Source organism: Ptiloglossa arizonensis, chromosome 1 (genome assembly GCF_051014685.1).
Source record: "Ptiloglossa arizonensis isolate GNS036 chromosome 1, iyPtiAriz1_principal, whole genome shotgun sequence".
NCBI lineage: Eukaryota > Metazoa > Arthropoda > Insecta > Hymenoptera > Colletidae > Ptiloglossa > Ptiloglossa arizonensis.
This window is the reverse complement of record NC_135048.1, coordinates 12,648,555-12,668,460: the sequence shown is the minus strand read 5'-3', so window position 1 is coordinate 12,668,460 and position 19,906 is coordinate 12,648,555. Positions and strand designations below refer to the sequence as shown.

General features: G+C 44.4%; 1 protein-coding gene across 1 annotated transcript; it reads left to right on the top strand.

Annotated features, from left to right (window-relative positions):
- Window positions 1-5,068: 5,068 nt before the first annotated feature.
- Window positions 5,069-16,272, top strand: LOC143146918 (uncharacterized). Its single transcript, XM_076311672.1, has 5 exons — window positions 5,069-5,088; window positions 5,185-5,414; window positions 5,524-5,819; window positions 15,283-15,469; window positions 16,141-16,272. Exons 1-5 carry the CDS (start codon window positions 5,069-5,071, stop codon window positions 16,209-16,211), a joined length of 804 nt encoding a protein of 267 aa, XP_076167787.1. The 3' UTR covers window positions 16,212-16,272.
- The last annotated feature ends 3,634 nt before the right edge of the window (window positions 16,273-19,906 follow it).

Genomic DNA, 19,906 nt, shown 5'->3' with positions numbered 1-19,906 from the left:
AAATACTCGTCTCGAGTCCTGTAATAAACAGTGAAATACGCGATCGACGATCGATATCCTCAAAGCTATCGCTTTACAAATTGTCCCTGGGTTCTCCATAGGTATCCTTCTGCCTCTTGCAATCCCTTTGCCGACAATCATTAAAATTGATAATCACCCGATGATCGAGTTAAGTTCTTGTAAGTTCTCCAAGTATCACTCGATACTCCAAGAAACATTCTTGCAATTCGCTAAGAGGGTTGTGCAGCCTCTAGGTACTACTTAGTCTCCGTTATCGTTCGTAAGTAGCATTCGCGTTGGGTACCCAAGTAGGATGACGGATTAAAACAAGAACAAGCCGAACTTCGCCCTCTCCTTTAAAGGATCCGCGCGTCCCGTTCGCGCTGATTCCCTCTATTCGAGGCTCGGATCTCCCTTGGGTTTAAACCCAGAAAATTTGATATTAACCCAAGCGTCGGAGACGCTGCAGTTTGAAAGACTGGCGCGGAAATTGGCGGCTGACCTAATCTCGGCCGAGCTTTTCAGCCGACCCACGGAAAATTCGAAGCTTGCGGCTCACCGTGGTGTCCTTGTCTTTGAGGATCGTCGGTGTGCGCCGCGACGACGAGATCCCCACACACAGCCGCCACGTGTTGTGCGTCTGGTGCGCGACGCTTCCTAAAAGCTTCCCCACCCAAATCGACCTAGTGCACAGGCTGTCTTCCTCGGAGTCGGGCACGGTTTCGGGGACCTCGGGGGAGAAGAATCGCGCGTTTCGAGCGTGCTGGCTCTGTTTGCCTTGAGGAGAGCTGTTTCATTAATTCCACGTATTTGTTTGCAGCGGAGTTGGGTCTTGATTGGACGACAGGGGCGAATTCACCGAGCGGGAGACATCCTATTTCGGTTACAAAATTCACCGGGCTACGTTACTTGTTAAATTAGATTCAAGTGCGTTCCACGCTCGAGTCGAGTTACCTCGATTATCGATATTAAGATATCGTCGATCGAAGACAGGACGAAGAACCTTCACACGGAGTACTCGAAACGATCCACACACGAATCTCGAGATCGCTGACACGTGGACGTACGTTTACTTTTTAAACTACTTCAATCGGTGGAATTGATCGATAACCACCGCGATTAATTTCTCTAATTAAGAAATTTGTATCGTTGCAATGTTGTAAATAGGACATTTGTAAAGAGCGTTTTTAAATTATTCGAATATACATTGAAAATTAGCGTGGATCGATCGCTAGTAAGAGACTCTTAATTACAGAAGTACCAAGCACACGGTTTAGCAACAAATCCCATCTACTTGAAGCGTATCGACAACTTCTCTAGATAACGCGGAACCTCTGGTCCCTCGAAACTCTGCACCGATAATCGATCGTTTCGTACAGATCGTACGATCTCGAATCTTACAAATTTTTAAATCTACCCAATTATTATTATTATTATTATTATTATTATTATTATTGCTGTTACACAGATCGTGGTAACGATCGTCCGCAGAGGGACCGAAATTCTTGAAAAGCACGGTAACCCGAAATTTAATTTCTGAGCTAACCCGCGCGGGGTGTACAATTGAAGTCGGAACCTCGACAACGAACGCAAACATCGCCGCGACGCTTTGCGTCGGAATCGTTGCCCCTAACCTCCGTTACCTTTGACGCGTTTACAAAGAGCAACTCGCGTTTACGCTCGCGTGGGTCGCGGGATACTCACGGACGAATTAACGCGATAACTCCGTCGCCCGCGGGTAACTAACCTAACGCGTTTAACGTGAGCGGTACGTCGCGAGACACGGTTTTTCACCAATTAGCGGGAAATCGAGCGCGAAAGGATCGATCGTGTTTCGACTATCGAGGATACTCGGGAGACAGATGCGAATCGAGCACGTCGGCTCAAGGGCGCTTCGGAGATTACACGGTCTCGCGAAGTTTCGTAAAATATCGAGTATCGGCGCGGACGTGAGCCACGGTCTCTCGGAACTTCACCGTTAAGTCTGCCATCGGTTTAAGACACGTTTAGCCGCGATCATAAAATTCTCGGCAACCGTCACGTTTTCGAAACACGACAAGACGACAGAGCACGCCCACGTTCGCGAGATCCGCGCGTACGACTCGAGCTACGTGATCCCTATTAAATCATGCCGCTTTATGAAGCCTCCGCTGGACCTTTCTCGGAAACGTTCGAGAATCGAGAATTTTAAGATCGAATGCAAATCGATGGTTCGCGAACGAAACGGTGAATCTCGATGCTATCGCGGTGTTGTCGCGATAAATGTGAAACTGTGGTCTTTCGTGAATGTACGAACGAGGTCCGCGACAAGTGTAGAACCGAAGTTCGTGACACATGTGGAACCGAAGTTCGTGATAAATGTGGAACCGAAGTCCGAGATAAATGTGGAACCGAAGTTCGTGACAAATGTGGAACCGAAGTTTGTGATAAATGTGAAACCGAGGTCCACGATAAATGTGGAACCGAAGTTCGTGACAAATGTGGAACCGAAGTTTGTGATAAATGTGAAACTGAGGTCCACGATAAATGTGGAACCAAAGTTCGTGACAAATGTGGAACCTAAGTTTGTGACACATGTGGAACCGAAGTTCGTGACAAATGTGGAACCGAAGTTTGTGATAAATGTGAAATCGAAGTCCATGATAAATGTGAAACTGAGGTCTACGATAAATGTGGAACCGAAGTCCGCGATAAATGTGGAACCGAAGTCCGCGATAAATGTAGAACCGAGGTCCATGATAAATGTGCAACTGAGATTCAATATAAATGTGGAACTGAGGTCCACGGTAAATATGGAACCGTGGTCCACGATAAATGTGAAAAGTTTATCCCCACGCATGAATAGAATAGGTTCATTTAATAAGTGACAAATATTAAGCTTTCTATTCTTTTCTAAGTCCACCGTAACGAACGAAATGCCGACAAAGGTGCAGAATTTCATTCATGATACTTCATAAATGTGAATTTCACATTTATCGAGAAAATACTGTACTCTCGAAACACCAAGTATCCGACCAAACAAAATTCGTCTACTGTGTAACATTGTAACGATCAATTAATAACTGTCAATCGTTCGTTCTTCGATCGATCTGTTCTCATTTATCGAGGTTTCCTCGCCAACGGAACAAACGTGATTATGCAACAACGAGAACGAGTACTCGCGTTAATATTCCACGGTTGGAAATTTTCAAATCACCGTGGAGCGAATATCTCGAAATCGAGAAACCTCTTTCCAGGGAACGAGTTACTTCGTTCTCTTTCGATTAGACCCAAGTATCGTGCATTTCGTGGAACAACGTCGTCCGCTGAAACCACGAGCAGTCGACTGTTCGCCACCGCCGTGAAACCGTACCGATAAACTGCTACTACTCGCCGAAGAAACGCTTCGAAGCGAAAACGGCCAAGAAAGGAAACGCATTAAAGTGAGCGAAGGGAAGGGTGAGACGCGCCAGCCCGCGCGCGCGCGCGCGCGACTGAAAATGCAGAAAAGAAAGTGGGAGCTGAGAGAGGGGGAGAAGAGAACGCATCGAAAACGGTGGAAAAGGGAGGAAGACCCTCCGCGAGCCTCTCTTTCCGTCGTCAAATGTTATTTCTATCCGTCCTCGTCTCGCTCGGTTTATGTATCACATTTCTTTGCCCCTTTCCGTTTTCCTCTTTCCTGTGCCGCCTTTCTCGCTAGCGATGGACTCAAGACGCCCCGAAACGCGTAAAATTAGAACGCCGCGACGCGTCGAGGACCTGTTTTAGCCATTTTAAGGACTACCGCGCGCACACCAAGCGACGCAACTCTCTCCAGTCGCATCGGTCCGCAGAAAAAATACGAGCGTGCATACAACGTTGCGTTCGACTCTCCCATTAAGCTGGATCGGAATAGACTTAGCGATAGTATCTAACGGTGAATGCTATTGATCGTGGTGAACGAAAGATGTTCGACTTTTAGGACAGACTGGCTAAATGAAAATCGGAATAATATTGAATAGAAAATTATTAGATGGAACGTGTAATCTTTCTTTGGAGCTGTTCCTGTACGATAGTTTTTAAAGTTTCAGGAAATTAGAAATTGATTACAAATGGTAGTTTGTCAGAAGTTCGGTACTTGTAATTTTGGAGACACTTTTTTAACGATATTTAAATGTTTTATAGGGTAATTTGGAGCGCGGAAAGTACAACGTTGAACGAAAATAAACGCTTCGATCATGGTCATCGTCGAGCTTCTACGACATACATTTGAAACATTCCCAGAGATATATCTAAAAATAGATTAGATTCCATGCGGTCACAGTCTTAGTCGATGTCGGTCCCCGATTCCTGAGGACAGTCTCTTCGATCCACGAGATAATCTCCTAACATTGAATCTCATAAAATCTGGTGGAAAAGAGATTAGAATATTTGAAGTGGTGTTAGTAGTTCCAATCTCTGGATAGAATCGATTTCGAAAGATTCGGTAATGCAAAGATTCAACTCCAATCTTCGAAGACAAACTGTCGTTTCTACCATAGTAAGGTGATCTACCGAAACGATAAGTACCAACTTTTGTCAAAACTTTCAAAACTGAGCCTGCGACATCTGTAATAATAAAAAGTGAATCAACATCGATCCAAGTGATTCAGATCTACCATTGTAAGTCGATGTGCACGAGTTGTCCTTTAAATCTACCGAAATGATTAATACCAAATTTTCTCAAAACCAACCCTACGAAATTGTAATAACCAAAGATAGTCTACGATTAATCCACAGGGTCAAGATCTACTATAACGATCGGTATATTTAAAAGACAACTCGTATGCATCAATTTACAATGGTAGATCTAAATAACGATCGATACCAAATTACTTCAAAACCTTCAACCCTACAAAACTGTAACGACCAACGATAACCTACAATTAATATACACGATCGAGATCTACTATAGCGATCGGTATATTTAAAAGACAACTCGTATGCATCAATTTACAATGGTAGATCTCAACCCTTCAACCCTACGAAACTATAATAACCAACGATAGTCTACGATTAATCCCCACGATCGAGATCCACTACAGCGCTCGATCGATCGAAAGGGTAACTCATGTGCGTCAACTCGACAGGGTGGATCTCGAAAACGATTAGTAAAAAATAATCCGAAAACCTTGGCAATCAATCCCACGACACACGTGTAATTAAGATAGTTCGCGATCGATCCAGACAATCCGAAAGCACGTTGAAATTCGCGACTACGAACCTCGGTGCGACCAAATCGCTCGAAAACTCGCTACACGGGGAATCGAATGCCCATCGCTACGCACCCTGTCCCCTTCTCATCCCGTTCTCGCTGTCTCTTCCACGGAGGATCGTATCCGCTCTCTCTATCCGATACCGCCCACACCTTCCCAGCCTCTTCGTCGACGGTTCCATCTCTCCTCGTTCCTCTGGCGGTCGGTTCTCTCTCTCCCTCCCCGCGTCGCGCCTCCCCTCGCGTCTCGCGCGGCTCCACCGCTCCCATCTCATCGGAGGCTCGCAGTCCGCCGGCGACTCTTCAATGAGAAAGACGGCTGCGTGGCTGGCGAGCGTTCTCACCGGGTGTCACGTTTCCGTCGACGGAAATAAATGCGGCGAAGTGCGTGTCCCTCGCGTCCCGTAGCCTCGCACATCCTCCGTGGCTTCTTCTTGCGGAACGTCGTCGCGGAGTGAGTTTCCCCAGAGCCGTTACACCTGCCGACACGAAGATCGAGGTTTGTCGCCGCGGGTGCCGGAGAACGTCCCTCTCTTCCGCACGGGTGGCGAATGGAGAACCACGACTGGTCCGACGACCAGTGTTCGCGCGAGACTCGGCTCCCTCGGTACGCGGCTGGCTCTCCGCTCCATGGACTCTGTCTTTGACTAGTTGCTCGGTGATTAAGGCGGTGGGACGAGTGGAGGGAAACGGAGAATTGTCACGGTGATCGTTCAGAGTGGGAAGGGTAGCACGAGCACGTCGAGCATTCGATACTTTCGTACAGTGGGGGTTGGTGGAGACCAAGTGTTTTCAACGCCGAACGGTGGCAAACGCGATCGGTACGAGCCCGAAATACTTTACGGACAAAGTGGATCCATCTGAGACACGCGTGTATACGTGGCTCGAATTCGACGAATCTTTGATACTTCGCGGACAAAGTGGGCCCTCGTAACGCGTACATAAATTTGTACACGGTTCGTTCGGCATTTACCGGAGGCGGTCATTCATCGTGTCTTTGATACCCGTGTAGACAAAGTGGATCCATCGGCTTTTGTACGTATCGTACCCACCTTTGATTACCGCCCGAATTGTTCAGACTCGACCGTAGCTGCGAATGCAATTGGTTATTTACTACTTTGGTACACCATAAACGAAGTGGATCCACCGGCTTTTGTATGTGTTGTACCTATCTCGGACGTGTACATAAATTGTTCAAAGTCGACCGGAGGCGAATGCAATAGGTCATCCAGTCTTTGATACTATGTAGATAATGTGTATCTTCGGGATTTGTGTGTGTTGTAGCCCTACCATGTATTTACACGGTTCGGGCTGTACCAGAGACAAATCTACTGGGTTATCGAGTCTTTGATAATTCCTAGATACAGCGGATCTTGGGAATGTGAATATGTTACGTACAAATAGTCCCGAATCGAACAGAGACGAATAATCGAGACGTTGATACTTTGTACGCAACATGCGTTTTCAGGATTTCTGTTCACCGACCTTCAATTTCCATCTAGGTGTTTCGAACACGGCCAAAGACGAGATCGAACATTTTTGGCAGTAGAATCTCCTTTTCCATTCTAACGTTCTTTTTCTCGAAAAGTGCAAGGATCCGCGCACAATTGTAACCGTACAAAACTTACCTTCACCGATACGACCTTTCGTGTTTCTCTGCGCGCAAACCTTCACGCTCTTATCTCGCAAACGTAGGTGTCACTCCGCTACGAACCCCCAACATGCGAACACGTTTCGTAAATCTCAAATTCGAAATTCTTCGAAAACCAAGATCCCCGATAAATATTTTCGTATTCGCGAGTACTCGATAAAACACCCTCAAATTTCACAAATCTCGAATTTGGAAGACAAGATCGCTGAGAAATATTTCTATACCCATAGATTAAAACACCCTCAAATTTCACAAATCTCGAATTCGAAAGACAAGATCGCTGAGAAATACTTCTATACTCACAATTTAAAACACCCTCAAATTTCACAAATCTCGAATTTCAAAGACAAGATCGCTGAGAAGTATTTCAAACTCGCAACTCAAAACACCCTCAAATTTCACAAATCTCGAATTTCAAAGACAAGATCGCTGAGAAGTATTTCAAACTCGCAATTTAAAACACCCTCAAATTTCACAAATCTCGAATTCGAAAGGCAAGATCGCTTAAAAATATTTCTATACTCGAAATTTAAAACACCCTCAAATGTCACAAATCTCGACTTTGCGATCCTTCGAAATCCAAGATCGCCGAGAAATATTTTTACGTTCGCGAGTGCTCGACCAAACCGCCCCCGAAATTTCACGAGTCTCTACTTCGAAATCCATCGAAACTCGAAACAGCTGAGAAACATTTCCATCCGTGTCGAATCGTCTACGAGTACGTTTCCGGTGATACGAAATGGTATTTGAAACGCGGATCGTCCACGGGGCACGGGGTTCACCTTCTTTATCCCGGTAAAAGAATTAGAGTAGTCCTCGCCGCGACCAACGACAGACTCGAGGCGTCGTAAAGCATTCCCCCGTCGGTCGGTCGGTCGGTCTCGAAAAAGAGGGACGGTAGATGGGAGAGCTCTGAAATATTCTCGACGACCGGAGACACAGCAAACCGGTAGTTCAATCTAAATTTAAAGTGCGCAGAGTCACGTTTCAAAAACGTTTGAACCTCGTTTACCTCCGAGGGTACAGGCCACGGCGAGCAAGTTTAATAAAGGATCGCGTTTTCGAGAGACGGTGGGGGAAAGGGGGCAGGGGCGGCTGGTAGGGGGTAGTTCGCGATGAATCTAACTTTCTTGCCGGAGACTTTTAATCTCGTGATCCGTCGGTCCGTATCAGTCTCGAGGATAGTGGAGTATCTGTGTGTCGTCGCGCGTGGACGCTCGCGTTCGAGGGTGTCTCGTGCGTCAACCCTTCGACCGCGAGGGGCGGTGTGCACGCGGCCTAATTAAATTGTTTTCGCCGCGTTTAAATCGCGCGCGTGCCTCCCCTCGCCTCACCTCGCCTCGTCTCGCCTTTTCGACCGTAAAAAATGACGTTCTTTTGATTTCTTCCTGCCACGCGGATTCTCGCGGTCGTCGTCGTCGTTGGTGTCCTCGTTCACGGGGGTTGTTCACAGGAACATCTCGCTCTTCAGAAACGAACTTTCACACTTACCAGGGAATTGATCATTTCGAGAATCGTACAGTGAACGAAACGTCGATACGTCGAGAGTGAAACGAAATTTACCGAAGTTTGGTGGAATTTTGTTTTTTTTCCGGTGGTCGAAAGTGTACGAAGTGAAGTGACTGAAGAGGGAGACGTTTCTTTGGAGGTTCTTGCTCGGAATAAGTGGATTCGAGAACGAGTGAAAGAATCGATCGAGTGTTCGAGGAAACAAATGTAAGTGTCATCGTAGAAGTTTCACGGGTAACGAGAACTTTGTTTTTCTTGCAATCGTTTCTTTCGGTGTCGATATCTTCCTGAAACGTGTACGGTGAGCAGGCGGTTGAAATACGCAAAGTTCGACGGAATGAATACTAATATCGAAACTTAATCGCGACTCGCGAAACGAAATTCCCGATCCTCGGTACGTGCATTTTTTTCGCGCGGAAAACGCGATGGAAAATGACAAACGAAGCACGAAAATTCTCCAAACCCACATTTGCCGTTTACAAAATTCGAGCCTCGCGTTTCCTCCTGGCAATAGTTTTTCAAATACGCGAGGAGAGAATTTCGATCCAGAAAGTCGAATTTATTGCACTGTTTTAAAAGGTCGTTGAAATATCAAGCAGAAACTCGTAAAACTGACAGAGTTGTGGAGGTCCGAAGGTTCAATAGTTGGAAGATTCCTCGAGATTTATACGCGACTTCTCGTCTGTTCTCAACCATCGGTACACCTGTTGACATTTTTTTCACCCCCCGATTAATTGATAATATTTACGATATTTACGGTGCATTTATAATTCACAATCGGCGTGTTCGTGTCTGAAATCGTTCGTGATCGATACTCCGTGACTTTTCGATTCAATACCGAAAAAAAAAACCATCTAGAATAAAGTATCCTCTTAACTCGTTAACTGCCAGTGTCCCAATTAGACGGTATCGATCGTACGAAATGGATATTGAAATTAATTTATCGAAGAAGCGAAAACGACCATAAATTGCTCGGAAAAGGGGTCACCGATGAGCCAACGAACGATTCGAAGAAACACATCGATGTGTCTCGCTGTCAAACGAATACCAACAGAGCTTTCACGTCCCTTCGGGGGAGGGATGTAAATATTTATACGCATTATTTGCATCCCAAACGCAGAGGCATTACGACAATCTTTGCCTAACCGATATCGAGACGATCATTGAGGACGTGTTTGAAGCTCGAACCGACGTTAAGAGACAGAATTTCGCCGAACGGAGCGGTATCGGGCTATCAGTGGCCGCGCGCGAGCTGCATTTTGAGTGCATCTTCCCATCGCATTTTTAATAATGTATGCGCCGACATGCACCGGCGGACATCAACCGTGCACGATGCACCGACGTAAATGCATTCTTCTGACGGGCCGACGCGTTGTCCTCGGTTGGGTTAGGTTTGTACGAACACGTTTGGGTTCCGTGTTTCCAAAAAGGTGTTTCCGGGACCCTTTTACAAACTTACGATGTTCTTAAAAAACATTCATCTGGTTCTTCCATTCGACCGATGATCGTTTCGATCCAATCGGATAATCGAGGAGAGGCAAAAGCGATTCGTCTATGAGGACGAGATGCAACAGACGTTGATGATCAACTATTACATGGTTATACTTCGTCACATGAGAAATTCAAATGGGGTGGTTGTCAGAAGACATCGAGCGTGTCTCCAAGTACCTACTTCCTCGGATCAATCAGTGACACTTGAAAATAACAGTTTACATCGGATCAGCTGTGAATTTATGTCTTTCGACTCGAAATATTCAGTGACGTCGCTTAACCCATCGAGTTACATCCGTATGACGTCGGTAGGACGCGGTACCAAGAAAGAGACACTGAAATTCCAGTAGACAATCGTTCATTGTTAAGATTTCCGCTGCAGGGGTTCGGAGATATATTTTGTTACGCGACGAGAATGGTGGAAAATCACTTACCTAAAAGATCGCAACCAAATGATCCAACGATCGCCAAAATCCAATTCCTCGAATTCCACTGAACTAGTCACTGATCGGTTAGATGTAAATGTAAGTTTATAATTTACCAATTTGAAAAGTCACCTTTGCAAGTAATAAATCCTAATTTGTGATCAATGTCAGCCGATCAATTGCATAAGAATCGTCTCTCCTAGTTAGAAATTTATGATAATTCCTAACAAGGAGTATCAGATAAATGCAAACATCCAAACCTCAGAATCCTATCAAACGTCTCGAATGCTTCTTCAAATTTCACACTTGGAACACTAGAATTCCGCGTTAATTGTGACCACTGATAGTCAATCACCAAGTCATGAGGTCTACTACCTTGATCAAAAAGTTCTAGGACTGCCCCCCCGTGTGTCGCTGTCAATCACCCGATTGTTTCTTTTTTTTTTGTTAGGTTACCATATCTGTCATTAACACTTCCTTCCAATTTCAGCATCATAGCTTGATATTTGTAAAAGTTACGTTGTACTGAGCACATCTCCTTTGTTCGTGTCTTCGATTTTGGAAATGGCATCATTTGAGCATCAACGAGTTTGCATTCCAAGGCCGAATCCGACCTAACATTTATTAAACGTATCATCACTGGAGATGAGACGTGGATTTATGAGTATGACACACAATCCAGACATCAAGCGAGTGAATGGCGTGCACCGGAAGAGCCGAGACCGAAAAAACCACGTCGTTTTCAGTCAAGAAAGAAGGGGATGCTCACGGTTTTCATGGATTACAATGGTGTTGTGCATCAAGAATTCTTGCCAGAAAAACAGACAGTCAACAAAGAATATTATTTGGGCGTTTTGAGACGTTTGCGCGAAGCAATTCGTCAAAAAAGGCCAGATTTGTGGGCAAACAACTCGTGGATTTTGCACCACGATAACGCACCGGCGCACAATGCGATCCTTATCCGCGAGTTTTTGACGAAAAACAACACGAACACTATCCAGCAGCCTTCAAATTCACCAGATCTGGCTCCCTGCGACTTTTTTCTGTTCAACCGAATTAAAAAACCGCTTCGCGGAACGCGTTACAGTACCCGAGAGGAGGTCATGACAAAATCGAAGACGGCTCTGATGGACATACCGAAAATTGAGTACCAGCGGTGTTTCGAGGATTGGATCAAGCGCTGGCGCAAGTGCATTGCAGTCAATGGGGACTACTTTGAAGGGGACCATATCGATTTGGACGAATAAATTTATATTTTTGATTTTATGAATAAAGTCCTAAAACTTTTTGATCAAGGTAGTATAATACCAAGGAGTCATCGAATCACACAAACGCAGACATATACACCCTAGAATCCTATCAAACGTCTCGAATGCTCCTTCAAATTTCACACTTGAAATACTAGAATCCCGCGTTAATTGTGACCACTGATAGTCGATCACCAAGTCTGACATCTCACCATGAGATTTATGATACCAATGAGTTATCGAACCAGACAAACGTAGACATCTAAACTCCAGAATCCCATCAAACCTTTCGAATGCTCCTAAAATGTCACATTTGGAACACTAGAATCCCACGATAATTGTGACCACTGATAGTCAATCACCAAGTCATGAGGTCTATGATACCAAGGAGTCGTCGAATCACACAAACGCAGACATATACACCCAATAATCCCATCAAACTTTTCAAATACTCCCCCAAATTTCACACTTGGAACGCTAGAATCCCGCGTTAATTGTGACCACTGATAGTCAATCACTAAGTCACGAGATCTATGATACCAATGAGTCATCGAGCCAGACAAACGCAAACATCTAGACCCAAGAATCCCATGAAACGTCTCCCCAGACGTGGCGATGCTTCCCAGGATACTTGGAACGCTGGAGTCCCGCGTTAATTGTAACTGCTAGCAGCCAATCAGCCAGGAGATTCATGGTAGTCCGTAACAAGAAGCACCCGACAAATGTCGACATCCAGATCTCGGGATCCCATCAAACGTCTCGAATGCTTTCCCAGACACAGCGAGTTTCACACTTTGGACGCTCAAGCGACCGATTTATCGCGCCTAGGACGATCAACGATCGGAACTATAAAACCACATCGACGGGACCGGATGGGGGTGTAGAATGGCGGGTACTTTCCCGCCATTTTATGACTTCATTAAGGCTCCGTTACGGGGTGGATACCGGTGGCCGAACAAAGTGAGCGAACGGCGCCACGATAAACCGCGCCGATTTATGAATACCGTGAGAGCCTTAACGGCCGTTGCTAATCATTTCTGGAAGGTTGGTATCCCCACCAAGCGTCCAACGCGATTACCGGGCGAATTCGAGAAGCCGGGATAATGACGGTACCGATGGAATTTTAGCTACTGCACCGGGGCTCGTTTGCCCGACATCGATAACGGAAGAAACCGAGACGAATAAAACCGACGAGTCTGCCTGTTGGTGGCTCCAGAAGTGCATTAGCCTAGTCCGGTGCACCAATGCAAGACCTGGATACCGTCATTAAAGGAGAATACTGGAGACGCGTGAGACCGAGATTAAGAAAACTGATGGTTTTCGAACTCTGAGAGTTTAAGTGTTCGAGATTGTTGGGCAGAGCACGATGGATTTATTTGGTTATGCACGATGGATTTAGTTGGTGGCTCCAGAAGTGCATTAGCCTAGTCCGGTGCACCAATGCAAGACCTGAATACCGTCATTAAAGGAGAATACTGGGGACGCGTGAGACCGAGATTAAGAAAACTGATGATTTTCGAACTCTGAGAGTTTAAGTGTTCGAGATTGTTGGACAGAGCACGATGGATTTATTTGGTTATGCACGATGGATTTAGTTGGTGGCTCCAGAAGTGCATTAGCCTAGTCCGGTGGACCAATGCAAGACCTGGATACCGTCATTAAAGGAGAATACTGGAGACGCGTGAGACCGAGATTAAGAAAACTGATGGTTTTCGAACTCTGAGAGTTTAAGTGTTCGAGATTGTTGGACAGAGCACGATGGATTTATTTGGTTATGCACGATGGATTTAGTTGGTGGCTCCAGAAGTGCATTAGCCTAGTCCGGTGCACCAATGCAAGACCTGGATACCGTCATTAAAGGAGAATACTGGAGACGCGTGAGACCGAGATTAAGAAAACTGATGGTTTTCGAACTCTGAGAGTTTAAGTGTTCGAGATTGTTGGACAGATTACGATGGATTTATTTGGTTATGTGTGCCCTTAGAGTATACAGGGTGTGCACTTGCATTGAAAAGTAACGTTCCCTTTTCTTTGTCTACCCAAATTATTGATCAACGAATCGGGACTATTGTGTACACAGAGATGGTATGTAGATCGTCTGAGGGAACATTGTTTCCTCGTATAGAAGTTTTTAGATTTTCCTTTACTATGAAAAGTAGGATACGAAAGCGGGGTAACTATAGACTTTTATCTGGAAACGAAGTCAACGAGTATCGCTCGCGCTACATAAATACAAATTCTACCGAAATCACAGATCAACGGATTCGGATGACTGTGTACACGATGGTTCTGTGTAGATCGTTGGTAACGTCTGACGACACATCGTTTTCTCGCGTAGTAGTTTTTAAATTTTCCTTTACTACCAAAAGTATGATACGAAAGCGAGCTAGCTAGGGATTTTTATCTGGAAACGAAGTCACTGAGCATCGCTTACGCTATATAAACACGAATTCTACCCAAATTACAGATCAACGGATTCGGATGATCGTGTACTATACAGATCGTTGATAACAGATCTGACAGAACATTGTTCCCTCCTATAGAAAGTTTTTAGATTTTCCTTTACCACCGAAAGTAAGCTACGAGAGTAGGGTAGCAAGGAATTTTTATCCGAAAACGAAATCACCGAGAATCGCTCGCGCTAAATAAACCACGAGAAACGAAGGTGATTTCGTTACTTGAAACCGAGGTAAAAAAAAAATTGTTGCTCGAAAGCGGGAACTATCGTACCCCGTTTATTGAATAACTTAGATCGAAATGTCCGCTTCAGAGCGCGCGTGTTTCGGCAAACGTTCGAATTTCGACCCGGCAAGTCCCATTGGGCACTCGGTTGCGCGCGCGCGCGTGCGCCAACTTCAATTAGCGGTCGCTGGCAATTAACAATGTACACGGTACTCGTTCACCAGGGCCGAAAATTCGGAGCGGCGGATACACCGCGAATTAACGATTAAACCGATCGAACCCTACACCCCCCCCCCCTCTGCCCCCTGCTCCCCACTCTTGCTCTCACTTCGGCCGCGTTCGCGTAGCCGATTTATCTTCCTTCGTTTTTCTCCTCGGCCTCGTCGGTTTCGCGGGTTGAAAAATGGCGCGAAACCTGATCGTTACACGCCGCGTGGAATTCCAGGGAATGTTCTCGGTTCTGAAATCCAGTTCCACGATTGATTGGTCGGTGAATGCGTGAGCTCTGGCTGTTTTCTCGCGTGAGATCGAGACGTCGATCAGTTCTCTGACAAATGGTTCCGCCAACCGAGGTGTGCCGAACTGTGGTAGACGCTTTCGTCGATGAACAATTTTACACTGAGTTTCGTTTATTTGTTAAACGACTCCATTCGTTGCGAAAGAAAAAAGAAAGAAATTCAAGTATATGAAAACGCGACACGGTAGCAGAGAACACAAGACGAAAGAACGAAGTTCGACGAATTCGTTGCTCTACGATCCAACTCTGAATAATCGAAATTTTCCGTACGGATTTCAGATGGAACGTGTACCGTTGTTTGTGAAAACATTTCCAAACTTTATTTTCATTGTATCTGTCTACCATTTGTGATTTTTACGGTACACTGTATACTCCAACACTGTACACTCCGACCTATTCGAAAATCTCGAGCAGCCTGATCAGAATTCGCCCAATCCAAGCCCAACAATTTTTCCATCCGGGTCCGATGAATTCTTCACGTGACTTTTAACGAGTTCCCATACTCGATCCTTCGCGATCCCGGAATCACTGAATTCTTTATCGTGCAGGGAGAACCGAAAGGAGCCACGTGGTGCTCCCAGCAATCATCCGAGGAATTCGACGGATCTCCTGGCTGGAAAGAGCAAGGGAATCGAGAAATAGCTGGGTCAAGCAGTCACCGTACAAAAGGGGAACGAAGAACAATCGATGCATCGGAAATCGACGTGATCGGTGACATCCGGGCGCGTGTAGAAGGTACACTTGGTGGAACAAATATGGCGAGATCGTAAAAGCTGTAGGGAGCGGAGACAGTAATGCTCTTGAGTGTGTGGCCCGTATAGTTCGGGTCCCTTTCCCCTTTTGCTGCCACTCGAGGGGTCCGAGCACCCCAATATAAAGAGACGTTGATCACATCGGACAATTTCGATGCGAAAGAAACAAATTCTCAATGTTTTATTCATACGTACAAACTGATTTCTTACCGTTCTAATTTTTCTTAGTAGATCTCGCACAGGTTGATTCCAACGTCTGACCCTGTCATCGCAATTCCATTCGTCATTGGTCTCCCTTTCTCTCATCCCTGATGATCACGTCTCTTTAAACGTTACGAGAAACGAACCTTAATACCGTGAACTTTTAAATAACATTGATGTCTAGCAATGCTATAAAATAGCAAGTGTAACTACAAACTATTAAATATATAATTTGTTTTCACTTTTTACGCTACGTTTGGAACAAATATCGAGGAAATCCTTGAATATAGAATATTTAATATATTAACACAGGCAACGTGTTTGTTAACTGCTTTAGTGTAGTCACTTTCGAATTATCACGAGAATTCTAAATACATAAGAAACATCGTTCGATAGTGGAAACGATTAATTGTTACTCGATAATAGAGCGTAGATGCGCTGGCTTTATTTCAGACAGCTTTCCAACACGGAAATACAGATTTAGCACGGTTGATATTCAGCAGAGGTATCTCTTAACGAGCTGAGAAACCCAACTCGAGTACCTCTCGCGTATCTCGCTATATTTGTTCCGTCGACTATACCCAAAAATCTTCCAGAGAACGCGTCGAGCGGCCCGGAAGCTGGACTCGTCGATCACGTGTGCGATGAAAATCGCGCGAACGTTTAATCGTCCCATAATCGGGTTGAAGTAGACAATGGTTGGACGCGTTCTCTTCGAGTGTTTCTGCCACGAGCAGCACCGAGACTGACGTTCGACCGGCTAGGAATCGATCGGGGGACCTGGACAGGTCATGCGGATCGAGCTGGGGAATCGTTATTAGAAACGACGATGGCCCGTCGCGCTGCGCGGCCGAAGACGATTGATCTTGGTGCTCGCGCGTGCTAGTGACTCGCCAGTGTCAAAGTGGGATTAAGTGTGTAACCAGACGTCCGTGTGTCGCGTCACGAATCAGCCAGCCTGCACCTGCCTGTTCCTATGGGTGAGTCTCTCATTTATTTTCACTATACGGCGTTCCCGCGATAAATGTGAGACCATGGTCCACGATAAGTGTGAAACCAAGGTCTGATACAAATGTAAAATCGAGGTCTCCTATAAATGTGAAATTAAGGTCCCTGATAAATATGTAACCGTGGTTCACGATAAATGTGAAACCGAGGTTCACGATAAATATGGAACCGTGGTTCACGATAAATGTGAAATCGAGGTCTACGATGAGTGCGAAACTGAGGTCCGTGATGAATGTGAAACCGACGTCCGCGATAAATACGAAACCGTGGTTCACGATAAATGTGAAATCGAGGTCTACGATAAATATGGAACCGTGGTTCACGATAAATGTGAAATCAAGGTCTACGATGAGTGCGAAACTGAGGTCCGCGATGAATGTGAAACCGAGGTTCGCGATAAATATGGAACCGTGGTTCACGATAAATGTGAACCCGTGGTCCGCGATAAATGTGAAAAATTTATTCCGGCTATTATCTTGAAATTTCCGACACAGGTGTAGAGTGACACGATTCTGGTCCTTTATAAGTGTAAATTTTGGTCTTAAGGCTTTCACATTTATAGCGGAAAGACTGTACTGTGCATTGCTGGAAAATTGACGCTCAAAAGAGACACGGGTACAATAATCCGTGTCTGTACACGGATTCTTAATCGTGGTGCATTATTGGTTGCGAAATGGTTTCACCTTCTACCAATCGCTTGATAAAAAGAGGGAATGAGTCGCGTCGAGTCAAAGCGAAATATTGCAAAGTAAGCTCGTGAGGGGAGAGTCAAAGGTAGGGATTCTTTCTCCCTCTAGCCTTTGTGTCGTCCCACTAATCGTCTTTCCAGCAACAGACAGTACACTCTACCTCTACGGCGCTCTTAGCAGTGAGCAGATTTATGAAACTCAAAGAAACGTTTGAAAGATTTTCTATGTTTCGTATAAAGGTACATCCGATCCAAGATCTCTTGGAGCCTCCGGAACTATTTTGAAGTTAGAGAAGCTTATCCGGGCAAGTGCTCCGATCAACTAAGCCCCGATCGCTCGAGAACATGTTCGAATTAGCTGCTTCGTATCAGAAATGATCAATTGTTATCAAACTTCGATAAACGTTGGGTTCGGTGTAATCCAGAACGAGCCGAAGATAGTTAAAGTTATCGTTACATCGACGTCCTAACCATTTTAGGGCGATTCGTTGCAAGGACTCTGGGAAACGTCATATCGAAAGATCAAAACACGTTGTTTTGAAACGTTTGGACCATTGAATGTGCGTTCGACGTTGCACGATCTGGCCTCTGACTACGCCTATGGTCGAGCGGCTCTCCTCTGTTTTTCAACGTATTTTGCTTTGATGGAGTTTAATCCGCTTATATCCGCGAGGTCTAGCTCTGGCTGCCAAAAGAGTGCAACCTGGAAATTTTCAATCAACGGATCGCGCGTCCATTTTCCAGATAACTTGTTTTCCTTTGTTTACGAACTCGATCTTTTCTGTGCATTCGCCAAAATAAGGCTGAAATCTCGTTGCCTTTCATCGCAATTTGTTTCACTGTTTTCGCTAAGGGTCTTAGGAGGATAGGATTGCCACCGTATTGAAAAAACCAGGTTCCTCACCATTCGGTGAAAATATCGAACTACATTTTATAAAAAATTTGATCAACTTGTTTCTACCTGAGAATTGAAAATTAAACAATTTTTTAAACGTTCACTTTTCTTTGTCCGTTTCAAAGAAGATTCAAAACGATATCGTAAACGCTTCGTCGATGATCTTGAAGTTGAAACGCGAAGTGACAGTTTTGAGGTTAAATAATACCAAAATGGAGTATTATACTTCAATCAAAGGAAACAGCTCGAGAGAATTGTAGAATTTTAGGAACGTCGCTTCGTTAGATTTAATTAAATCTGTCCGAGTAACTATTGAAAATCAGACTCGTGTTTGTTGAATATTTCAATGCATCGGTCACTGAATCGTTCTGCAAAGCGCACTTAATTAGCCCACTGTTTATATCAAGAAATATCCGTAACGTTTCTCGTTACGAAATACTTATCTGGAGAACAATTGAGTCCAATTTAACGAATCTGCAGAAATTCGGGAAATAATGAACTTTGTTAAAATTGAAGTGTAGTCGCAAACAAACTGAAATTAGATTTTGAATGCTTACGCGCGCAACGAGAAGAGGTCACAATCAAACGTCTTTCAAACGAATAGTTTACATTACGAGCAACATCTGTCGACGTTCAAGAGCAAAGAGCTCGCGTGTGTACCAGAGTGTAGGAAATTGTTTTACAGTCTGCATCCTCATGGATCACACAAAGCATTCGGCCAACTGAGAGCTCGTAATGACACTTCACGAGCGTGACAACCACTATTTGTCTTCGTGTTCTCCCCTACCCCGAACGAACAAACACGTATGATTTCTTTCAACCCGAAGACGTTTGATCCGCTATATGTGTGAAATAAAATCAACAGTCAAGAAACCCTCAAAAGGAACGTTTCCGTGCAAACATTACACGAATATAAACATTAAATACAGTGCAGCCTCCCGTATCTGAATACGCGAACACACGAATATAATTGTCGCAAATACATAGGAACTGAACATTTAAACAAACTGTCGATTCTTTTCATTTCTATTTGAATAAATGAAGTTTAATATCAGAAAAGTGATTGTTTATCGAAACAAATTATATATCTCTCAATTAATTTGAGCACGGGAAGCTACAGGGATCATTCATAACTTTCTCCTACGTCAATGTAAGGTGTAAAATATTAAATTCTAGTACACAAGTTGCGCTTTGTCTTTATACTGAATGTATATTTATTTATACTACTATATGTTCGTGAATTTTCTCTTTTTGTTTCTTTTATTTTCATTCATCCTTCCACTTAATATTTCATTTCCTAGTGTATAAAATCTTGATTCGATAAAAACATATTATTATTATCATTCCCTTTTTGTATCTAAATTTGATACAATAAAAATCTACAATGGTTTGCATACGCCTTCTCACGAGAGAATAAATTTGCTCAATTCCATTTTAATGGAATTTTAATAGTCTTTTCTTCAAATACAATTACACATAATTAAAGTGGAGGTTTTATTCCTTAAAATAGAATAGGTATGAAACGAATAATTTTTCTTTGAATAAATAAAGAATATTTATTATATGGTAGAAATGTCAGACCATAAAAGTCTTGGTACGGTCACGGGATTCTATATGTAAATGTTCGA

What these genes read in the sequence shown, in the direction of transcription:
- LOC143146918 (XM_076311672.1), top strand. Translation starts at nt 5,069, where the DNA reads ATGTGCGTCAACTCGACAGG. An exon ending in CTCTCCTCGTTCCTCTGGCG is followed by an intron (nt 5,415 to 5,523) that starts GTCGGTTCTCTC and finishes CTCTTCAATGAG; the next exon opens with AAAGACGGCTGCGTGGCTGG. An exon ending in CATCCGGGCGCGTGTAGAAG is followed by an intron (nt 15,470 to 16,140) that starts GTACACTTGGTG and finishes GCTTTATTTCAG; the next exon opens with ACAGCTTTCCAACACGGAAA.